General features: G+C 39.8%; 1 protein-coding gene across 3 annotated transcripts in view; it reads left to right on the top strand.

Annotated features, from left to right (window-relative positions):
• The window catches only part of LOC137652183 (WW domain-binding protein 4), a 76,083-nt gene that overhangs the window by 23,175 nt on the left and 27,078 nt on the right, over positions 1–25,830 (top strand). For 2 of the 3 annotated variants that reach the window (XM_068385396.1, XM_068385395.1), the window contains exon 2: positions 23,708–23,915. In XM_068385396.1, the coding sequence (XP_068241497.1) occupies positions 23,844–23,915 (72 nt within the window). In that variant the 5' untranslated portion in view covers positions 23,708–23,843. Of the gene's footprint in view, positions 1–9,074; positions 9,221–23,707; positions 23,916–25,830 lie in introns of those variants that run through there. The other variant, XM_068385394.1, reaches the window with a different exon arrangement.

The following is a 25,830-nucleotide window of genomic DNA, read 5'->3' as shown; positions in this document are numbered from 1 at the left end:
TTCTCTCATACACATACAAGCTCACTCTCTATCAATTTTTTCTCACAGATACATAAACTCTCTCTCTCTCTCTCTCTCTCTCTCTCTCTCTCTCTCGTAGCCTAAGATGTCCTGTTTTTTTTCCCTTCCTTCAATTCCACACCATTGTTGAAATGAATACATTTATTTCACGACAATATATCTTGCTTGTATTTTTGGGTGTTACTGAGTAATCCACGCTTCCAGCAATCTATATCCTGATAACTTCATTACACTGACGCACGGTGCGCCAGTCGTTATCAAAAGGTCTCGAGATGTAAAAGATAAGAGGTTGTACATAAGAGAGAGTTTTATATGCAAGAATCTTTATTCATGGCCTGGTATTTTCACGCCGGGTGTAATTTAGGCATGCGAGTTTTTCCTGTATGATGAAATGAATTAAAAGGAAAGGATTTCTTTTGTGTATCTGAGTAAAGAGTTGTATGAAAAATTGTGAATATTCCTTTTATTTTTAATGTGAGAAAATAATTATTTTGATATATTTTTCATGTAAATGTACATAATGTATGAATAACGTCTTCGATATTTTCTGCATGATTTGTGAATGTTTTTATGAAAATAGTTAAAGAATTAAAGTACGTATATATATATATATATATATATATGTATGTATGTATATATATGTATATATATATGTATATATGTATGTATATATATGTATATATATGTATATATATATGTATATATATGTATATATATATATATATATACATATATATATATATATATAGTCTTACGAGTAAAGTTTTCCCGGACTATTTTGCTTGCATGCTAAAGATCGTTCGTCAACGTAGTAGAGGATATATTATCTGTTTTGCATATTTGTACGTGAGTGCGTGCGCCTGCTATGCTTTATGAACGGGTGATGACCTACATGCTAAGCAAAATCAGAATAAAACCACGAATAGATAAATAACTAAAGAATCTAAACCAGCTTTCTCTCTCTCTCTCTCTCTCTCTCTCTCTCTCTCTCTCTCTCTCTCTCTCTCTCTCTCTCTCTCATATGCACACATTCTTCGTATCACGGTCACAAATTTTCCCCAGAATAATGCCTCACAAAAGCTAAGGTTTATGTAAAGGACATTCGTTATAAAACCCCTTGTGTATATCTAGTCTTTGTTTCAGCATTACAACAAACAAAAATGGAAGAGAGAGAGAGCGAGAGAGAGAGAGAGAGAGAGAGAGAGAGAGAGAGAGACGTGCGCATTTATTTTAGAGGATCTCGCTGGGGAAATTTTTCAGTCCAGATTAATGATGATGATGTTGGCTGCTGTTTTTTGCTCCGCTGTTGATGTTTGCTCTTTTTGTATCCAGCATTCTACCATGCGACGAAGTTGCCATATTATATAATTAATGATTGTATGGTAATGGCTATTCCCATATTTCACAAAAGCTCCCCCCTCTCTCGCTCTCTCTCTTTTTTCATACGCTTACGCCTTTCCGAGAGAATGACAAATAAAGTCTCTCTCTCTCTCTCTCTCTCTCTCTCTCTCTCTCTCTCTCTCTCTCTCTCATGCCTATCGTTAAATTTAGTTGATGCGAATGCAGATTAATCTTTGTCTTTGTGAGTTTGTTAATATTTTGTATACATTTTTGATACCGCAAAATGTATTCACTTTAGATACAGCAAAATGTATTAATTTTTTGATACCGCAAAATGTATTCATTTTAGATACCGCAAAATGTATTCATTTTAGATACCGCAAAATGTATTCATTTTAGATACCGCAAAATGTATTCATTTTAGATACCGCAAAATGTATTCGTTTTTGATACCGCAAAATGTATTCACTTTAGATACCGCAAAATGTATTCACTTTAGATACTGCAAAATGTATTCATTTTAGATACCGCAAAATGTATTCACTTTAGATACAGCAAAATGTATTCATTTTAGATACCGCAAAATGTATTCACTTTAGTTAAAGCAAAATGTATTCATTTTTTGATACCGCAAAATGTATTAATTTTAGATACCGCAAAATGTATTCACTTTAGATACAGCAAAATGTATTCATTTTTTGATACCGCAAAATGTATTCATTTTAGATACCGCAAAATGTATTCGTTTTTGATACCGCAAAATGTATTCACTTTAGACACCGCAAAATGTATTCACTTTAGACACCGCAAAATGTATTCATTTTAGATACCGCAAAATGTATTCACTTTAGACACCGCAAAATGTATTCATTTTAGATTCCGCAAAATGTATTCATTTTAGATACCGCAAAATGTATTCACTTTAGATACCGCAAAATGTATTCACTTTAGATACTGCAAAATGTATTCACTTTAGATACCGCAAAATGTATTCACTTTAGATACCGCAAAATGTATTCATTTTTGATACCGCAAAATGTATTCATTTTTGATACCGCAAAATGTATTCATTTTTGATACCGCAAAATGTATTCATTTTTGATACCGCAAAATGTATTCATTTTTGATACCGCAAAATGTATTCATTTTTGATACCGCATAATGTATTCATTTTTGATACCGCAAAATTTATTCATTTTTGATACCGCATAATGTATTCATTTTTGATACCGCAAAATGTATTCACTTTAGATACCGCAAAATGTATTCATTTTTGATACCGCAAAATGTATTCATTTTTGATACCGCAAAATGTATTCATTTTTGATACCGCATAATGTATTCATTTTTGATACCGCAAAATGTATTCACTTTAGATACCGCAAAATGTATTCATTTTTGATACCGCAAAATGTATTCATTTTTGATACCGCAAAATGTATTCATTTTTGATACCGCAAAATGTATTCATTTTTGATACCGCAAAATTTATTCATTTTTGATACCGCAAAATTTATTCATTTTTGATACCGCATAATGTATTCATTTTTGATACCGCAAAATTTATTCATTTTTGATACCGCAAAATTTATTCATTTTTGATACCGCATAATGTATTCATTTTTGATACCGCAAAATGTATTCATTTTTGATACCGCAAAATTTATTCATTTTTGATACCGCAAAATGTATTCATTTTTGATACCGCAAAATGTATTCATTTTTGATACCGCAAAATGTATTCATTTTTGATACCGCAAAATGTATTCATTTTTGATACCGCAAAATTTATTCATTTTTGATACCGCATAATGTATTCATTTTTGATACCGCAAAATGTATTCACTTTAGATACCGCAAAATGTATTCATTTTTGATACCGCAAAATGTATTCATTTTTGATACCGCAAAATGTATTCATTTTTGATACCGCATAATGTATTCATTTTTGATACCGCAAAATGTATTCACTTTAGATACCGCAAAATGTATTCATTTTTGATACCGCAAAATGTATTCATTTTTGATACCGCAAAATGTATTCATTTTTGATACCGCATAATGTATTCATTTTTGATACCGCAAAATTTATTCATTTTTGATACCGCATAATGTATTCATTTTAGATACCGCAAAATGTATTCACTTTAGATACCGCAAAATGTATTCATTTTTGATACCGCAAAATGTATTCATTTTTGATACCGCAAAATGTATTCATTTTTGATACCGCAAAATGTATTCATTTTTGATACCGCATGTATTCATTTTTGATACCGCAAAATGTATTCATTTTTGATACCGCATAATGTATTCATTTTTGATACCGCAAAATTTATTCATTTTTGATACCGCAAAATTTATTCACTTTAGATACTGCAAAATGTATTCACTTTAGATACCGCAAAATGTATTCACTTTAGATACAGCAAAATGTATTCATTTTTGATACAGCAAAATGTATTCATTTTTGATACAGCAAAATGTATTCACTTTAGATACAGCAAAATGTATTCACTTTAGATACAGCAAAATGTATTCACTTTAGATACCGCAAAATGTATTCACTTTAGATACCGCAAAATGTATTCACTTTAGATACCGCAAAATGTATTCATTTTTGATACCGCAAAATGTATTCATTTTTGATACCGCAAAATGTATTCATTTTTGATACCGCAAAATGTATTCATTTTTGATACCGCAAAATGTATTCATTTTTGATACCGCATAATGTATTCATTTTTGATACCGCAAAATTTATTCATTTTTGATACCGCAAAATTTATTCATTTTTGATACCGCAAAATTTATTCATTTTTGATATCGCAAAATGTATTCACTTTAGATACTGCAAAATGTATTCACTTTAGATACCGCAAAATGTATTCACTTTAGATACCGCAAAATGTATTCACTTTAGATACCGCAAAATGTATTCACTTTAGATACCGCAAAATGTATTAATTTTAGATACCGCAAAATGAATACATTTTAGATACCGCAAAATGTATTCACTTTTGATACCGTAAAATTTATTCACTTTTGATACCGCAAAATGTATTCACTTTAGATACCGCAAAATGTATTTACTTTTGATACCGCAAAATGTATTCATTTTAGATACTGCAAAATGTTTTCATTTTTTATACCGCAAAATGTATTCATTTTTGATACCGCAAAATGTATTCATTTTTGATACCGCAAAATGTATTCATTTTTGATACCGCAAAATGTATTCATTTTAGATACCGCAAAATGTATTCATTTCAGATACCGCAAAATGTATTCATTTTAGATAACGCAAAATGTATTCATTTTAGATACCGCAAAATGTATTCATTTTAGATACCGCAAAATGTATTCATTTTAGATACCGCAAAATGTATTCATTTTAGATAACGCAAAATGTATTCACGCATAGAATGAAGTGTTTCGTGTTATATCAGACATGTTTTACTAGATCTTCAACAAACAATTGACTTTTCTCTTCGACATCATTGTACATATAAACGAGAAAAGCGAAATGTAGGTACAGTATGCCTTAGTAAAAATTTGGGCCTGTTGAAAGAAAATAAATGAGACCCCGTATCATTGCTATATAAACAATAAATAAATGTTATGTTTTACTTATGTAGATATGTTAGAAAGTCTACACATGGTCGTTGTTCACTGAATGTTTACTCAGAGAAAAAATATAATGATATTAATAAAATCTCTGTACACTGAATGGTCTTGATATTGCCCGAGTTGACTTTATCCAAACCTGTTCAGTCACCACTTAACAAATATACTGACATATAAAGTCAGGGGAAGTTTTAGTGTCTTAGACTATAACTAAATTTTGTTTTGCAAAGCGGCCAACTTACATACAAGATTGAAGATGTACATTATAGCATAAAATTATTATTATTATTATTATTATTACTATTATTATCATTGCTTGCTAAGCTACAACCCTTGTTGGAAAAGCAGGGAAAACAGCCCAGTGAGGAAACGAAACAAGGAAAAATAAAATATTTTAACAACAAGACTAAAATAAACTATAAAAACTTTAACAAAGGTTCTGCTATTCATGCTGTGAATAAACAATTGGAGAGGATGAAATGTTCCAGTCTTAATAATAATCTTATGTTAAACTAAAAATTCATTAGCAATAGTAAAAAAAATAATATAACATCGTTTTATAGGTGTCCACAAAGATTTTTAGAAATTATTATTACACATAATCGAAATTAGGATAAGACCCATTTAAGCGTGAGGCTAGACAGATAATAGGAACTATCCAAAAGTTATGAAGTAGACATTATTCATGGGAGAAAATTTATGCAAATAGTTTTTGTCGACCCAGCTATCTCAAATTTATAATTGCTGAGAATTGACTTATCCTCTTATGTAAAGAGTTGGAAGCGTGAGAAATCTTTTGAACCAATATGGTCAATGAAGTTTTTTGTCGATTCTCAGTGTACCGGGAAACAGATGATTATACTTTATTTTCGATCAGAATTTGGTCCTGTCTGTATCCTGGGGCGCTTTCTTTCTTTCCTTCGATGTTGATAAGCTTTAAAGAAAACGACTGGTTCTAGCTTTGAGATCATAGAAAATGAGACTAATAATGATTATTGGGATAACTAAAGTAGTTTGTTACATTACACTGCTCTTATTTCCGTTCTAAAAAACTGCTGCCATTTCTATTTTAAGTGAAATTTGCCAATGACCAACTCTCCCCTTGTGCGTCAACACTGAACGGTCTCCCCGGGCCAAATTCCATATATCCAGTGAAGATGCTTATACTATACTCTCTGCTATTTCTCAAAATTATCTTTTATCATTCATCCACATAAATTAATTTGGTAGTAAAAAGGGTAGATAGCTTTAGTAAACTTATAATCCCATAAGACTATTTATGTTTGATCATTTGCCTACCTTGAAAACTGGAATATTTATATCGATCGTTATGAATGGAGCTACAAACTGTTACATAAAGTTAGAATCTTTTGATAAAACTTTTTATATTGATTATGCAGATTTCCTGATACAAACGAAACAGATTAGGCAGATAAAGTTATCCTTGTTGTTGACTAATGTTACTTGAAAGCATCTAAGCTACTGTATATATAGTTAAAAAAAACTAAATTAGTCGAGAGATTGGGGCAAAGATTTTTTAAAGAGAAAATAAGCTTTCTACAAAATAAGAAATTCAAATGTGTTTGAACTAGAATTCCAAAATATCAAAGTCTGTCATAACCGACGTTCTAATTAATGAAGAGTAGGAAGAAGGCATTAAAGTAATGGAAATTGATGGAAAGTTAATTACCCAGTACAGATTAGCAAAATATTCCATTCATTCAGATCATTGTAGCACCTTAATCCAAATTGACTGGGGACAGAGGGAGAAGTCTGATGGAGAGGGAGAGGACTGATAGAGAGGGAGAATTGGGGTGTAGAGGGGGAAGATTGATAGGGAAGGAAAATGGGGTAGAGAGAGGAGGAAGACTTATAGAGAAGGGAGAAAGAGAGGGAGGTGGGAAGACATATAAAAGGTGTGACGGCCTGTTGGTAACGTCCATGACTGGGGATCGCCAGACTGGGGTTAGTCCTGTTCAAACTCATTATTTCCTTTGGTTGCTGCAACCTGGCGATCCTTGTAACCTAAGGATGGAGGTATGGGGAGCCTATAGGTCTATCTGCAGAGTCATCAGCAGCCATTACCAGCCATTACCTGGCCCTCCTTGGTCCTAGCTTGGGTGGAATAGGGGCTTGGGTGCTGATCATATGAAGCCCTTGTCAGTCTCTAAGGCATTGTTCTCAAGGTCAATATCACTGGCCCCTTGCCTCTGCTATTCATGAGCGACCTTTAAAGCTTTCAACTGGGCAGAGAGGGAAGGAAGACTAATAGAGGGGTGAAACTTGGTAGAGAGGGGAGGAACGACTGAGAGAGAGAGAGGGGGGGGGGGGGGAGAACGACTAAGAGAGAGAGGGAAGAACGACAGAGAGAGAGGGGAGGAACGACAGATATTGAGGAGAAAACTAGTAGGGAGGGAAGGACGACAGGGAGGAGAAGAAGACTGATAGAGAGGGGAAAAACTGAATATAGAGAGGGAAAAGACTGGATATAGATAGAGGAAAGACCGCTGGAAAGGATGGAGACCGATAGGGAGAGGGCGAATAAGGATAGAGGGTGAGACGGATAGAGATATTTAAAAGTAATAACTCCTTTCGGTGAATTTAACATGTATATAAAATTTCCTTGAAATTAAGGAACAAGGCTTTTGAAAGAGACTAAAACTTTTGAGAGATGTAGCAATCCCAACATTATTAACAAAAATCCAAAGTCAGTTCATCATCTCCTCCCATGCCCATTGACGCAAAGGACCTAGGTTAGATTTCGCCATTCGTCTCTATCTTGAACTTTTTATTCAATACTTCTCCATTTATCATCATCTACTTCGCTCTTCATAGTCCTCAGTCATGTAGGCCTGGATCTTCCAACTCTCCTAGTGCCTTGTGGAGCCTAGTTGAACGTTTGGTGAACTAATGTCTTTTGGGGAGTGGGAAGAGCATGCCCAAACCATGTCCATTTACCCCTCATCATGATCTCATCCACATGTGGCACTAGCGTAATCTGTCTTAGTTTCATTTCTAATTCTGCCCTGCCATTTAACTCACAATATTCTTCCAATGGCTTTGTCCTCAAATCTACTAAATCTATTGGAGATTGTTCCATTTTCATACCATGACTCATGTCCAAGATAACTCATGTTACATGTTTCATGTTACATTAAAGAAGAATAAGAAGGAACAATAAAACAAGATTTGTTAGAGGATGTTTTGAACAGTCACAATGAATCCATACTGGGAACATGGTTTATAAAGTATACATGATAATGCTACCGCATAATAATCTGGTAAGGAAATACAAGATTTATGATATAGTGGAATACCACTTAATGTTCCATCAGGATATCAGTTTAGTATATGAAGAGTGTGTAATAGACATGTAAATTCTGTGAAAATTTCATAAAAGAAATTTATAGAAATTACGTAAATATTAGAAAATTTATAAAGACTGCAGAAATTTTATGTGCATAAATTCCCAACTAGACAATTTCTTATAAGTAAAATGAAAAAGTGACTGCATTACGAGTGTTGTTAGTTAAACTAGAAATAGATACATACAGTATATGGGATAATATGAAAGGTTAACCAAACTTATAATATACAGATTTACTCCGGGTGAAAGTGGGCCCTTGTTGGCACTCTAGTGTTAGCAAAAATATTCTTTTATTATGTGTCTAGAGCCCAAACGCAAAGCGTAATGTCGGTAAAAGGGTCATATATATAGTACTTTATGGTTAAACAGCTAGACCTCCTGAAATTGAAACAAATCAAGGAATTTCTGACATGTGTAAAAACGATATAATGAGCAGACAACTAAAGTACAACAAACTCCTTTTTAATGGCACTTAAATTGGGACTCATGTTCTTGTTCTTGTTGTTGGGCGGAGGGATTCGCCTTTCCATCGGCACCTCCTTGGTTTTCTTCTTTATTCTAATTCTTTTATTTTCTTCTCTTTTTTTCCACATTTGATAGATATATTCATTTCTTTTCTCTATTCCTCTTTCTTGAACAGCACGTTTCCTATTATCTTCTTCTTTTCTTCTTCATACGGCTGTTGCAATTCCACTATTTTTCTTCTTTCGTCGCTGAGGTCTGGACACTCAAGAATCGCTTTCTTCTTCGCAAGAAGAAGCTTTGTTTACATTGTAGTCGGATGTTGGTTGTGGGTTAGGTCAAGTCGGCACTCCGGAGAGGTTATTGTTTTAACTATATAAAGTCTCATAAAAATTGGAACATGTAAGTGATAATTGTTGCGATTGCAATTTGTGTATTACTAAAGAGCTCCTGGGAGGCAAACGAAAGTGTAAACTCTGATGTGTACTTATATTAGGGTTAGGCCTTTGTTTTCTGGGTTAGCCTAGCCCTTTTAAGTAAGTTATTGGTTTTGTGTGTAACTATCCTTAATGTGTAGTTTTATCGGCTATTATTTCTAAGTTAAGTTATATTTGATTTTTTAATTTTGAAAACGGGGTGTACGTATGATAGCGGCCACCTGTATGTATGACGGTGGCCAACTAAGAATACGGCAGTTGTAAGGTGGTCACAGAGGGGCATTACCCCCCTGTTAGTTATGTAGTTAAGGACATGGCTGGTAGGTTAGGTTGGGGGAAGTTTAGGGTAGTTTGTGGCCATTTTTAATGCACTCGGGAGGAACTGGCCGCTAATGTGCAAAGGCTCCGAGAACAGGGCTACTAGTAGCTACAGTAGATTATAGTTAGGCTAAATAAGTTAAAGTTGGTCAGATAGTCTTTTACAACTTATTGTGGTGTATGTATGATAGCAGCCACCTGTATACATGAAGACAGCTGACTAAGAATATGGCAGTGTAAGGTGTCACATGGGGAGCGGTAACCTTCTCCCCCCTCCCGTTATTTGAACTGGTTGCGTTTATGCTTTTATTTCGATACTGTTTTCTATGGAGACTGTTTGCTGTTGTGCTGGAGTTGTAAGGAAATTAAGGGAATATGTCCTTACCTATGTTAACTTGTGTGATGTTTTGGGGACAAGGCCGCCCCCATAAGTAAGGATACTTTGTTTTGCAGTAGGTATTTAGTAGAGGGAGTGTTAGATGTTTACCGAGAGTAACCATTGTCAGTTAAAAATTTACCAATGGTTGTCAGGGGTAATTAGCCAATTAATGTAACCTAGTTGTATTGAAGATGCAGAGTAATATTGAAAAAATAAAACGCCTTTCCTCCTCTGGAGTTGCAAAAATAATTTAAGCGTAGGTTTCATAATGCCTTTTTCCCTCCATCTGGGCCAGTCTGTCTATTCACCCTATTTTTGTAGCCTGTGGAAGTTTACAATAGATGTACATATGAGTCAAACTTCCTACCTACACAAAAAAATGTCACTATAACTGCTGGGAGCCTTTTTAGATCTGCGAACGAGGCCTTGTGTGTATATAGAAAATGGGAATTTTTCTTTACACTGTCTGGGTAGTCTGTAGCTGTGTCGTTCATGCTGCAAGCACCCTTAGTTGAGTGTATTTACGGGCACTGTACAGTTATCCTCTGCGTTTTGCAAGAGTTAACTTTTCAGGACCCCTCGTGGAAAGTAGATATCATGAAAAGCAAGAGAAGCTTATTTTATGCCATAAATGCATTTTAAGCCTTTATGAACCATCACCACATTCTCACACTCCCATGAATCCTTTTAGTTGAACACGATTTATGCTATATGTATAAGCGCAGTGCTGAATATGGTACACGTAAGGTTAGGTCATCCTAGTGTAGCTCATGTGTATGGGACTGGACTCCATTGTGCTATACTGTACATGTTCACTACCGCACAGTATATGTATGGCACTACATAGGCTATTTTAAAGCTACTGGACATAGAGAACTCTCCAAAACGTTGCCACGCAATTTAAGGATGCTGGATATAGAACTTTTTTCTGAAAACTTTATTTGAAAAACGATGATTACTACATATGTATCTAATCTTATTCGTAAATAATTTTAACTAATTCTGCAGTGGGGTACACTCCTAAGACATGCAATCCAATAAAACCTAAATGACGATGATGTCAATAGATTAGCTTTGCATTAGATGACAAAGACGTTTGTGATATTTACTGTACAGCCAGTCGTAGGTACCAATGTAGGGTTTTATTGAATATAAAAACCTTAACAAAAGTAACACAAAATATACAAGTACTGTACAAAGTAATCCTGTTAGACATACTGTTTCCAAAATGCGACAAAGGGGAGAAGATGCTTTACCAAGCATCATTCTCTTGGGTGATGATGTGGTTCGTAAGCTAATCAGCAGTCATGACACATTACCATGGCCTGATAAGCAGGCCAATAGCATGTGGTATACAATCTCGCGTAAGCATCACAGACGATATACGCAGTCTTGGCACAGTGTCGTCAGACGCAAGCCAAAAATACTTTCTATCATGTTCTTGTTCAACCTTGTTTTGTTTTTTGTGATATTGTTTATAATGTGTTTTAATCTAGCTTTTATCATATTTGGATTACCTGAAGATTGGGGACCCCAACACACGTTGGGGTCGCTTATCTTCAGGTGAAAACAATTAGAGTCATTTTCCTTCAAGTGAGGAATTTGAATTTAATAATGGGACTAACAAGCTAACTAGCGGGTTTATAAGTTAAATAAGAAGAATTAGCAAAAAATGATAAATAAGAAACGGGTTTTTAGCGTCACTTTACCTTAGAAACTCCAGCGCAGGTGTTGTTAGTCTTGCTATGCAGAGAGGAGATGGACGGGCGGCGAGGAGGTAGAGAGGTTAACTACGATAAACGTACACTACCGTAACTTATTCTAACTTACACTAAGTGAACTTTAACATAACTTAGCTTATTTTTTTTTTTATTTTCATATTTTATATTTTTTTTTACATTTTCTTTTTTTCTTTTTGATGATTACGTAATTTTAATCACTTTCACTCTCTACATTTAAAATTGACTGAATTTCTTTCGCTTCACTCTTTTCCGTTTTCTTTGTTTCACTTTCTTCTGCTTCACTCTTTGCCGTTTTCTTCGAATCACTTAAATCCTCTTCATCACGAGTTCGCTTCGCAGTTTTTTTAAAGAAATTATCGATAGATAATTGCTTGGTACGGCTTTTCAGAATGTTTCGAAAGTGAGTTAGGCAAACATCATCGAATTGAGAAACTACACGACAAACCTGCAATTTCTTTGGATGGTATTTGTCGATGAAGTCGACCACGTCTTGATATTTTCCTAACACCTCTTTTATATGCGCCGAACCTAACACATGTTCTACCTCCTCGCTCCCTTCCTCGTCATCACTCATGTGCTCCGACATAGCATAGAGTTCCTTGAGCTCATCCGTGGTAAGTTCGTCGTGATGTTTGGCGACGAGTTCCGTAACGTCATCTGCGTCGACCTCCAGACCCATGGACTTGCCAAGGGAGACGATTTCCTCTACGGCTTCCGCTGCACCGACCACGGGATCAGGTTCGGGGTCAATACCCTCGAAATCTCGGGGAGAAACTGCATCAGGCCACAGCTTCTTCCAGGCAGAATTGAGGGTCCGTCGAGTTAATCCCACTCAAGCCTGATCTATGATCTTCAAGCAGTGCACGATGTTGAAGTGGCCCCTCCAAAATTCACGCAAAGTTAAGTTGGTGCTTTGCGTGACATTAAAGCACTGCTTAAATAAGTGCTTGGTGTACAGCTTCTTAAAATTAGAGATGACTTGCCTGGTCCATGGGCTGGAGGATAGAGGTGGTATTCGGTGGAAGATACAGCACCTTTTTGAACTTGAATTCATCGAAGATATCATCTTCAAGTCCGGGGGGTGAGCGGGTGCATTGTCAAGGCATAGCAGGCACTTTAAAGGCAATTTCTGTTCATGAAGATACTTCTTCACAGAAGGGCCGAAAACTTGGTTAACCCATTGCACAAAGAATTGCCTAGTGACCCAGGCCTTCGAGTTGGATCGCCAGAAAACATGAAGCTGATCCTTATCGATGTTGTGTGCTTTAAAGGCCCTAGGGTTCTCTGAATGGTAAACCAGTAAGGGCTTGACTTTAAAGTCCCCGCTAGCGTTAGCACATAGGGCAAGAGTCAACCGATCCTTCATTGGCTTATGCCCAGGCAATTTCTTCTCTTCGGCAGTGATGTAGGTTTCATCACAATTAAACACCTGCTGCTCTACGTAGCCTTCTTCCTGCACGATCTTTTCGAAGTTCTTGACAAAGTCAGCTGCAGCCTTTGTGTCCGCACTAGCAGCCTCTCCGTGGTGAACAACTGAATGAATCCCGGACCGTTTCTTAAATTTCTCGAACCAGCCACGAGATGCCTTGAAATCATCTGAGGAAGGCTCGGTTGAACTCTCCCCAGCATCACCCCCAGAGCTCTCCTCCTTCAAGTCCGTAAAGATGGCGTGCGTCTTCTCGCAGATGACGGTCTCGGTGATGGTGTCGCCAACGATCTCTCTATCCTTAATCCACACTAGTAGAAGTCGTTCAATCTCTTCTATGATAGGGGTACGGCGTTTGGAAATTATGGTGATCCCCTTAAAAGGTTTCACTGCTTTAATAGCTTCCTTCTGTTTAAGGATTGTCAAGATCGTCGACATATTACGGCCATACTGTTTAGCAAGTTCACTCACGCGGACGCCACGCTCATGTTTTTCAATAATTTCCTGCTTAATTTCTAAAGAAAGCATTTCCTTCTTCCTTTTCTCACCACTACCACTGGCAAAACTAAGCCTTTTAGGACCCATACTTTACGTAAATTACCGTTAAAGGATGCACGTAAAAAATCACGATTAAAACAGATAATAGCAGAACGCACAGTGCACAACCGCAAGAAGCTGACGAGAACAGAGGACTGACCCAAGCCCCGCTAATTGAGCGTCCCTCCGAGGTCGGTGTGCTGCCTTCTATCGGCGGAAATAAAAAACACTTCAGGCGCTATGAGCACTGACTACGCGTACGAGTATTGTTTACTTCGGGTGTCGAAAAAAACATTCGGGTGTAGAGTCGGAACGTGTTCGAATTGTACTTCGCGTGTCGAAAAATTCGGATACAACCGGTACGACGAAAATTGCTTACTTCGTGTGTCGAAATAAAATTCGGGTGTAGAGTAAAAAATTTGCTCGAATTTTACTTCGGATGTTGGAAAATTCAGATGTAGATACGTTCGGATGTAGAGGTTCCACTGTATTTGGGGTCACTTATCTTCAGGTGATCCTCATATTTTTATTTTATGATTTAAGGTAGGAAATTATTTACAGTATCGTTAAAATGATAAAAATGATAAATTAAAAAATTTTATTGTTACGGCGCAAATACAAACCCTCCGCTATTTATAGGGGTTTTACTTTCGGCGTAGCTGAAAGATGAGCTAAGATAATTTTATTGAGGGATAACTACCCCATCCGCTAGTTAGCGGGTGGGGGTGGGGTTGGCTGGCGACCTTTGCTCACTCGCATATCTCGGCTGAGTAACCACTTTGCTTTTAGGCTCGATAGAGTGAGGACATACTGTCGCTCTCTCCTGCTTTTAAAGGTTTAGAGGTTAAAGGCTACTCATAAATGGCAGAGGCAAGGGAAAGTGTCATTGCCATATCAAGCATGACAATACCCTAGACATTGACCAAATATCATATGATAACTACCCAAGCTCCCCTTTGCACCCAAGGTAGGACCAGGGAGGACCAGGCAATGGTTGCTGATGACGCAGCAGATAGACCTATAGGCTTCCCAAACCCCCCAACCTTACTTAATAAGGATGCAGACACTAAAGAATCTGAACGGGACTTGAACCCCCGATTGGCAAATACCAGGTAGAGATTTTACCAATCAGGCCACAACAACCATTGCCTTGATTAACCTTTCACTTTTTCTCTTTTCAGATTGTGTGAGACTGGAGTCCCAGTATGCGTACTTTTCCTGGTACCGAGAGTTGCTCCTGCAGCACCTGTCATCCATTGAGACGGACCCTCACCTGCTGTGTCCGGCTTGCAGGGCCCATCGGTGTCCTAGGGACAACACCTGTGATCATTGTCGGGAGTGGCCTGCCTCCCACTGGGAACTGGGAGAGGTTCGGGTGCCGGAAGAAGAAGACTAATCGTGATTCTTCGCCATCGGGGTCAACCTCGAAGTTGAAGAAATCACATTCTCCTCCTTCTACCTCCCAACCTCTTTCTGTAGCTGCTCCTTTGTTGGTTCCCCGGGGAACGGCCGAGTAGCAGTGCAGACCTTCTTACCCCATGTCAACCTTGTGAGTTAAGAGACGGCATGGACTCCTCTAGCGAGTTAGCTCCGTCCCTTCCTCCAGGGAGCACCTGTTCCTTTAATGAGATCTAGTCTTTTTGGCCATCGTTGGGGGTCGATGTTCCCCTTTGGAAGGAGGTTCTTTTTAAACTCCTTCAATTGGGAGTGGAGAGAAGACGTTCTTCCTCCATGGAGGTTGATCCTCCTTCTGTGGGTGCAGGTGCTGCAGCCCGTTGGCCAGATCTTGAGTCTGTGCCCGGCACCGAGGATGTTGCTGATCCATCAGTGGCAGTGGCAGAGCATATTCCGTGGCAGGTTTCCTATTCGAGGGAACACGTCTCTTTTGTTAGAGAAAGTCGCCACTGGGCATCGGCGGCCTCATTACGCTTACGCTTCTCTTCCTGGGGCGGAGGTAGAGCACTGCCTTAGCGAAGTTCACCTTCAGGTCAACAAACCTATAGCAATCTCCCCCACGGGCGGAGTCGGCTTCTTATTTGTCTTCAGAGGTTTGTATGGTGGAAGGCTTTGTGATCCCTCTGCAACCTGGACGTTCTCCTCCTGAGGCTGTGATGAGATGTCTTTTTGAACCTGTGCATTCTGGTCATGCTGACCCTTTGGAATCTCGTGACGATCGTGCATCGGGCTGGCATGATCACGAGCCTTCGGGCTCTCATCATGTTGATTCTTCGCCAAAGGCTCTCGTGGCACTGCGAGACCTTCCGGTCACCGTCACGTTGAACCCTGTGTTCTCTTGACAGGGCCAGTTGCATTTAGCATTCGGGCTCTTGCAATGATGGTTACGCTGAGCCTTTGGTCTCTCGTACCATCAGTCACGTTGAACCTTTGGGTTCTCGTAACGGAGGTTTCAGTTTCCTGTTGTGTTGACCCCTCGGGGTCTCGCAACTTCGGTTATGCCGAGGCTACGGGCTCTCGTGCCTCTCGTCACGTTGAGCACACAGGCTCTCGTGGAAGGGAAATTTTGGTTTCCCATTGCACTGACCCCTAGGGGTCTCGTAACCCTGGTTACGCTGAGCCTGCAGGCTCTTGTTCCAGACGTTATGTGAGCCTTAGGACTCTCGTAACAGGGAGACTTCAGCAGACCAGTGCTTGGCGGAGCAGCGTCGCGAAATTGTGTGATTTGGCTGCGTCTCATGGCATAGATGGTTCTCGCGTTTTTTCATCCTCGTGGAACCAGTCTTGCCTCGCCCCGGTTGTTTCTTCTTCCCCGAACAAAATTCCATCTCCGTTTCTGGCTGCAGGAGGTTTCCCTTCCCAGGGTAAACCTCCTGCTAGAAGAGATTCCCACTAATCCCCCCAATCTCGTGGGCTTCCAACCCAGAGACAACCTTCGTCCACTCGACAGTGTCTAGACCCTCTCCCTATGGGGAGGCCTTTGCCAATGTTGCCTACAGGCAAGAGGGCTAAGATTCCTGTAGAGGTTTCAAAGCCCAGTGATCCATGCCATCCTAAGGACATCTCCCCCAGCACATTGGAAGCATGTGACCCCCAATGGCTGCGAGCATTATTTAACGTGATGCGACCAAGTCCATAATAGGCACTCCTAGGATCCCTCTGTTGCCGCCTCTCCTCTGTCCGACCCCAAGAGGTGTCTGAGGGTTCTGATCAGCGCTTCCCTCTCACAAGAAGCCCATCTCTCCTTGCAAGAGATCACGGGAAGAGAACGCTCCAGAACTACAGGGCAGCCCCCTGAAGTTCAAAATCCCACAGGCCAAACCAAAAGGGAAAAAGAGGAGGAGAATATGTCCATCTCCCCCTAAGGAGGACAGGACCGTGGCCCACACTGTCTCGTTCTGTCCCTCTCCGGTCGAGATGGTGCCTAAGAAGGCACGAAGTCCAACCCAGTGTGATGTAGTTCCTCCTTCAGCAGATCCCTAGCCGTTACGCTGACCAACTTAGTCCGTAAAGCCTACTCTGATGGAGAAACTTTTGCCTCAACACAGAGAGCCAAAGGATTTATTTACAATCCCTAAATCCTCGGCCAGTCTTCCTCTACCTTGTCCTGTCTCCTGCTTATCTTGACAACGACTTGAACCCACTCCAGGATCCAATGGGTGAGAGCGATCCCAAGGACAACGCTTTGCCAGCTGCCGCTAGCCCTAGGTTAACAGAGGATGAACGGAAGGAGTCCGAGCATGCCTTCTGGCAGCTGTTAGCCTGCATTCGCTCCATCAATGGGCTGCCAGATCCATTGGCAGCTCCTCTTGATGGTAAGGATATGGTCCTGGACCAGTTTTATGTCGCTCGAAGATCCCTGAAGACCAGTGCAGCTCTGCCCTGATCAAAGGAGTTGAGGAGTGCAACTGGTTCATTATCCTCCCTACGTGCCAGTTCATCCTCCAAGCTCCTCCCTCCTCCATATGTGTTTCAGAGGAGGTATTAAGAGATCCTCAGGGAGTCTCTCCCTACTCTGCCTCTAGACCACTCTATAGTGGTGCTTTCGAGGGGCATGACCTTCGAGAAGCTTATGGGACTTTATCAGGAGAAAGTTGCTAAGTGTGCCATGCAGGCTACTCCGTGGCTTGACTCCTGGTTGAGTTCTTTAGGACAATTGATCCGGTCCTGGGACTGGTTTCGGGAGTCCTCTAGGAAGTCTATGGAGACTATCCTAATGTCTGGTACTGTACTCAGGCCATCGAGTTCCTCTCCCATCAAGTGGTGAACCTCTGGGCTAACACCATCTTGAAGAGGAGGGATGCCATCTTAGGAATATTCCATAGGCAACTCACTCAGGCCAATGTAGTGAGACTCAGGAATGTTCACTCTAGTTGCAACAGGGGTCAATGCCAATGTATCTGCCCTCTTCGTCCCTTATATGAGTGGTTGATTCTAGCAGACTTTGTGATGTTTCTCCGATACCGAGTCAACTTTTTGTGTTTTGCCTCGTTCAAGATAAAACCTTCAGAACTGGCATATTTAAAAAGGCAAACTAACCTCTAAAAGAGAGAAATGTTGCTTCGTCCAATCGGGAAATACAGACTCGAAAGTGGTATGTCCCTTTTTCAAAGCAAAACTTCTTTCGGACGCACCGACGGCTGCGTTTATTGGGACACTTAAACTTCCGATTTTTCTGGCCACCGGTGAAAGTCATGGCTTTAGTCTCTTCTAGTGGCAGCTGAAATCCTTTCAGTATTAGCAGGGATTGTGCAGACTTATGAAAGCGATAAGATCAGAGTAAAAGAGAATTCTGAGTTGGTAGGTAAAGATTACCATCCTCCTCAGGGGAGTATACCTTCTCTCTTTTCCCACATTTGATGCTCTTGGGGGTAGGCATGGAAAAAAAGGGGGGAGCCTCACCTGTAGTTACACATTGCCTCTGAGCTATATTCCAACACCTATTGGCAGTGCCACACAATTTTCCTGGATTTGAGCACAGTGTTGTTGGCTCTTAATGTCTTCCAATAACTCCCTTCTTGTCACACCGTAGTGTTTCTAAGACACTGGTAATTATTGCAGGGCATAGAACTCCCAGACAAAGATGTTCTTTGCACGAATACTTCCGTCTAGCCATTGGAAGATGGAGTTGGATGTAAGACAACTCTATTACCTTCTGCAACCCGATTCAGGGCGGGCAAGGAAAATTTCCTAGCAGTCTATCTGAGCAGATGGACTCAGATAGTGGGCTTCGAGGAACCTTCTCTCCCTCGGTTAGCCATCCAAGTTTTAACCCTGGCAGGAGTTGTGGATGGGAAGTATGTCTGGATGTTTCTGGGGGTACTGTCAACCAGTATGGGGTAACCAGGCACCTCTATTAGAGGCCCTCCAATATCCAGGGGAAGTCTATTTTGTTCTCTCCCCCCCCCCCCCCCTTCTGTGTGATGAGTAAACTCATTCTTGAGAAGGACAATGACACATTGATCAATAACCCTGATAGCTCTGCAGCGCAGCAAGCACAATAGCACCCAGACACTCTATTCCTGCCTGCAGACATATAGAGAGAACTGTTCTCTCCTTTCCTAAACCGCTCGTACAACCTTGCTCAAAATTCACTGCAGTCAGTGGTATCCAACTTCTCACCTGAAGGGTATTCAACATCTCTTTGAGAGAGACTTTTTGCAAGCAATAACGAAAAGGATGGCTTGATACTACTGTAGTTTGTCGTTCACCTCCTATCAGGCGAAGTGGTCCATCCTCTTAAGATTGAGGTCGTGGAAAGAGTTCTTGGGCTACTGAATATCTTTGCCCTGGACAGCGAAGCATGTTGTACCTTGAGGAGGAAATACCCTGCTCAGTTTCGACCATGATAGAATACCCCTTGACTTTAAGCCCTGTCTTTTTATTTGAATGGAGTCAACATTTCCTCGATGGAACACACACACTCCTCATACAGTGTTGAGCCTACTGGTCCTCAATCAGAAGTTAGACCACCTGCTTTGAGTGTTGTTCTTGTACCATGCTCTCAGAAAGGAGCCTGTCATCCTGCCAGTCAGTTCTTGGATCATGACTTGGCTCTTAAGATGGTCGTTTGTCTTTCTCGCTTTGGCCACCGCTATTAGAGCCAACAAAGGTCATGGTATCTTCTACAGCATATCCTAATCAGGGGATGAAGGTCGGGTAACACTCAACTTTGTCCCCGAGTCTATTGCCAATACTCGGACTCTGGCTTTAGCAGACCTGAGGGGTCACGTCCTTCCAAATTAAAGAGTCTCTGTACTTTATCTTTTGACCCAGATCAATTGTTACTTTGTACTAAGAGCACTGAAGCATTATTTTAAACGATCTGCAGGAGCTTACCCGCACTTAAACAAGCTTTTCGTGAGCAGGGGCAGGGTCCTGAGGAGGTCAGTTACCAAGAATATGATCCCTTCTTGAAATCTACAGGTCAGTTATTGGGCCTTGACCCCAGACTCTCCTTCACAAGATCAGACACAGAGCTCATGATGTTGGGCATAAGTACGTCCCTTGTATTTACTGTATAAAGAACTACTATATGATGCTGGTGTTTGGAGCGTCGGGCAACCTTCACAGCCCACTACGTGTAAGACGTAATCCACAGGAACCTGAATGCATAGGTCCTGTAGTAGCTGCACATGTGGTTTGAGATACCTTGGCTCCCTTGCAGAACAAGTGCCAGTCGGTCAAGGGCAGGTGTTACCCAGGATTAATCTGGGATGAATGGTAGAGTGACTGGCTTCTTCCTTCATCTTCTCCTCTCTTGGGGCACAGCACCTGTAGAACTCTACAAGCTGGCCTCTTCCATCTGTAGGTAAAAAGCCATATCCCTTGTGTAACCTAAAATATGAAATGTATTTGTTACGTCCCCGTCCGCCCACCGAGGGGGTTTTGGCAATGGCTAACTCAAGTAAGCAGAGTCTTTCACTCAAAGAATCCTTACCTGGCCAAGTCACATGGCTTAGTTCCTACACACGTACTGATTGCCTAGGTAGTCGGCTCTTGCACATACGTGAAGCGCAGAGTCACACCCCAGGTCAAGTTATCAGCCAGTTGGTTAGGACTTCAACCTACGTAAGGGTGTCTCTCCATAGTAAAGAGTGAAATGGTTTTTTATTAGATGATGAAACAAATGACAAATTTGGAAGTAAATTGTATTTTTTCCTAACTAAACAAACATTGAGCTCTTTACTCATACTGGCCCACCATCGCTTATCTCCCCTGCAAGTCCTGCCTGCAATCAAAAGTGGCATAATTTCACTGGTGTGTGTGTGTGACAGCACGATGGCTTGTCTACCCTCATGTTACCCCCTGCTAATTAGCGGTGGGTTGTTATACCTTGCTAAAAGTTTATGGCTAGTTTCAGCTTTCCCAAAGAAATGTATCTATAGGAAAGAGCTCAAGGTTTGTATAGTCAGGGAAAATACCAATTATATCTAAATTTGTTCTTTTCTTTGCCTTCAACATGAAAAATATTTTATGTAGAGGTTTTTATACCACTTTGGGCCTAGCCACCCTATGTGGGTTGACACTTTCCATGTTTATCCTTTCAGATGTTATTTTGGGTTATTAGGTACAATATGGTACAGTATATAAGATTGCAAAAGAAATTATTGCTAGATATTGGCGTTACCTATCATAACCTAACTGGTTGTAGGCTTCCTTATCCTGAAAAATTGCCCTAGTTTGACTTTTATATGATGGTTTACCCTTGTTGTAGTGGTTTTGTCATCCCATTGACTTATAAATGTACTAATTACATAGAATTTGTGTTTAGATGTTGAAGACTGAAGAATAAAAAAAGAAAACAGATTAGACAAATGTCAATCTATGCTTGAATAATTATTAGTCTTTATTAGTTGTTATTCATGTCGGAGTAAGAAAGGTAATTGGATATGGCCTTAAGTACTGTAATGTATACTACTTTCCTTTAACTTTATCTATATGTGAATGCAGACAGGACTACAGTATTCCATAGTTTAACAGTAAACTAAATGCAAAACTTTACCTAGAGTGTAATAAATTTTTTTTTTTTATTTAATGGAAATTCATTTGTTAACTGACATTTTATTAACACTATTTAAGAAAGCAATACTGTAGTTGGCGAGGCCAACATCTCTTATTTGACAAATACATGACCCTTAATTTGGCAAAATGATGATTGGTTATAACTAAAAAAATTTTGTTGGCTGATATAGCGTAGTTTTTTTACTTCAGGAAAAAATCTGAAATATTTGCATTTTTTCTATTTCATCATTCAATTAACTTGATTAAAAAAGATTCTGGCTTGTGTCATAGCATTAGGTGTAAAGTTTTTATTTAGATTTTGCTTAAAACCATTTATGAGATTTGCCAAATTGTAATTTACGCATGTTTACCTCACAGATGTACTTAGGACAGATGGTAAGTGGTTTCCCCAGGACATGAGACCAAAATTAAAAGAAGAATAAGCATGGGATGCAGAGTATTAAGTAAACAAAATGAGATTATGAAAAGTAAAATGCCATTCTTTAAAAAGGAAACTATTTAATAAGATCGTCCTACCAGTTTTAAATTATGCATCCACACCTTGGAGGCTTACCAAATCCTCAGAACATAAGCTAGTTACAACTCAAAGATCTATGGAAAGAATAATGATTGGAATAACACTTAAAGACAGGAAAAGAGCAATATGGATACGAGAGCAAACTAAAGTATGATAGATGCTATTCTAATAACGTAACATAAGAAATAGAAATGGACTTGGGATTGATAAACTATTAAAGTTTATGGGTGTGGACTGGCATAGAAAGATCACAAACAGACGCAAGTGGAAGGACATGTCTGAGGCCTTTGCTCTGCAGGGGACTAGTAGTGGGTGATGATGATGATGACCTTACATTTACCTGTATTAGAAAAATACAATATGTGTTATAGAGGTTTTATTGATGAGTCTTGATGGCAAGACGTGCTATTTTAATAATTTCCTTATTGATGAACGAGTTTAAATGTTTTTCATGTCTGCTATATTAATGTGTAAAGAAATGTTAAAATTTAATAAATTTGGTCTTTTGGATCAGTTTAAGTACTTGGGGTCTGTTGTTGCAGCAAATGGTGGAGTGGAAGCAGATGTACGTCAGAGAGTCAATGAAGGTTGCAAAGTGTTGGGGGCAGTTAAGGGAGTAGTAAAAAATAGAGGGTTGGGCATGAATGTAAAGAGAGTTCTATATGAGAAAGTGATTGTACCAACTGTGATGTATGGATCGGAGTTGTGGGGAATGAAAGTGATGGAGAGACAGAAATTGAATGTGTTTGAGATGAAGTGTCTGAGGAGTATGGCTGGTGTATCTCGAGTAGATAGGGTTAGGAACGAAGTGGTGAGGGTGAGAACGGGTGTAAGAAATGAGTTAGCGGCTAGAGTGGATATGAATGTGTTGAGGTGGTTTGGCCATGTTGAGAGAATGGAAAATGGCTGTCTGCTAAAGAAGGTGATGAATGCAAGAGTTGATGGGAGAAGTACAAGAGGAAGGCCAAGGTTTGGGTGGATGGATGGTGTGAAGAAAGCTCTGGGTGATAGGAGGATAGATGTGAGAGAGGCAAGAGAGCGTGCTAGAAATAGGAATGAATGGCGCGCGATTGTGACACAGTTCCGGTAGGCCCTGCTGCTTCCTCCGGTGCCTTAGATGACCGCGGAGGTAGCAGCAGTAGGGGACTCAGCAGTATGAAGCTTCATCTGTGGTGGAAATGTGGGAGGTTGGGCTGTGGCACCCTAGCAGTACCAGCTGAACTCGGCTGAGTCCCTGGTTAGGCTGGAGGAACGTAGAGAGTAGAGGTCCCCTTTTTTGTTTTGTTTCTTGTTGATGTCGGCTACCCCCCAAAATTGGGGAAGTGCCTTTGGGTATATGGATATGGTTAGTCTGAAATTACAGCAGTACCAGCTGAACTCGGCTGAGTCCCTGGTTAGGCTGGAGGAACGTAGAGAGTAGAGGTCCCCTTTTTTGTTTTGTTTCTTGTTGATGTCGGCTACCCCCCAAAATTGGGGAAGTGCCTTTGGGTATATGGATATGGTTAGTCTGAAATTACTTGACATATTGTAATTGATGATTCCATCTCTCATAGGTCTGAATACTGGAAGTCGAATCCACGAAAATTTTGTGACTTTTGTAAATGTTGGATTGCGGATAACAAGCCAAGTGTCGATTTTCATGAAAGGGGGAAGAGACACAAGGAAAATGTACAGGTTCGTTTGGCAGAAATGGCGAAGAAAGGAAAGGAGGATTATGAGGCACAACAGCAAGAAGGAGATTTTCTTAAAGCCATGGAAGAGGTAAATACAGTATAAATGCATTATTACTCTTGTAAACTAAAGTTACAAAGTGGCCCTTCACCTTGAGGGATTAGGCCTGCTGAGGATTACAAAAAAACTGCTAATTAACAAAATTAGTTGTAACAAGACCTAACTTTATGATCTATGATTGCGTGTTTAGAATTCCCATTGCCCAACAGTACAGGACTGTAATGTAATTTCATATAGTCTACACTGAATAAAGTTTCTATTATCATTTAGTTCAAGATATTTATCAACAAAATGCATCTTTTTAAAAGTGATAACAAAAAAATAACTACAGTACTTGATAATGAAAGTGATAAAGTATAGAAGTCTGTGTTTTATATATCAAGAGAAAATAATTTTCTTGTACTGCATTATATTTTTAAAAAAATTATTCTAATTTTATTATCTTTGAGAAAATTGCAAATTGTATGCCATACAGTACTGTATTTGGGTTTGTGTCATTATCTTGAATAAGAATATTTTTTTTAGTCTGCTGTCTTTTTGTGTGAAAAAGTTTTAATCACAGTAATTTAATTCTTAACTGCATTATCAGGTCCAAAAGAGATACAGAATTCTGCAGCATGCAGTTATAAGGTGTTTTATAACAATCTTTTGTTCCTGCACGAATACAAATCCTTGTCCTTTAATAAGAGTATGATTTTAGTAAAGCTGAAAACTTGCTCTGTTAAAATTTATACTGAAGTGTTTGTAGTTACTCGCAGTTAACAGGAGGAAGTCCCCTCCCCCCTGATAGTTGACCAAGTAGCCATTTTAACTTTAGCCGCCAAGTCATACAGACGTACACTTGGTGTTCCAAGCTAGGCTTTTAAGATTTTCTTTTTTCCAGATTGGTTGAATGATGTGTGCTGTTGCATGGAGAAACCACACATAGGCGTGCAATCTTTCCCAAGGTGTTTCTAGCTGCTGGTGCAGAACCTTTGTAAGCAAGTTGTCCATCGATCCCCCTTCTTTGTGCCCTCTTGGATCATGACTGCACCAGTCATCACCCTTTGAGGGGTGTATGAAGTGGTCGTTCTCTCAGTTGCAAGATACAGTAGGGAGCCGGCTTTACCTACTCCCTATAGAGAAGCACGTATTCCTTCTCTTAGGCGGTGACCCCATAGTGTTAATTTCAGGTGATGATGTAGCCAAGGACAACACCCTAAGGATGCTGTGGCCATCCTTTTGGCCTGGAGGTATTCTGTCAAAGGAAATACCTCTGAAAGCTCTTGCAATGTCTAAGCAAAGTTTTCTCCTCCTGACCCTTCTTCTGTTGCACCAGCTAAAGAAACCCTTGGTGTGACCCCCTCATACCTGCCCACTTTCCTTAGACTCCAGTTAAACGCCGATTCTCGCCTTCAGGGGTGCTATCACCTCTGGATTTTACATCCCTGGGTAAGGGAAAGAAGAGCCTGCAGCCTCCTAGCTCATTCCATGACATCATCTGCTATGACTTCGCCTTGTTCTGCTTATCTTCTCAAGACAAAAAGTAGAGATTCCCTTCAGTGTATTCTGCCGACTTCTTGAAGGCCTGACAAGGATGGTATGTCATTTGCTCTTCCAAGGATTCACAGTTTATAGTTGCCAAGAGTTTTGGTATTACATCCTATCTCTGCAGAACTGGCTACTGTATGTGGATAGAGAGGTTGAGGGTGCAAATGACGAACTTTTTAGCCCCAGAGTGCAAATATGGAGGCTACTGCAATGGCTAACCTCCAAGCAACCTCCCGGTTGGACCACTGGTCAGGAACGGTGGCCTTCTTCGCCTCCCCTCAGTTTGTCTGATCTTGAGAAGATGCAGCAGTTTACAGATCTATTTCTCTCCATGGTAAAGGTGTTCACCTTCCTACACACCAGTCTCTTCCTCCACCTGAAGAAGTAGAAGGAATGATGGAAAAGTAGAGAAAGT

This window comes from Palaemon carinicauda, chromosome 13 (genome assembly GCF_036898095.1).
Source record: "Palaemon carinicauda isolate YSFRI2023 chromosome 13, ASM3689809v2, whole genome shotgun sequence".
Classification (NCBI taxonomy): domain Eukaryota; kingdom Metazoa; phylum Arthropoda; class Malacostraca; order Decapoda; family Palaemonidae; genus Palaemon; species Palaemon carinicauda.
This window is presented reverse-complemented; position numbering and strand designations above follow the sequence as displayed.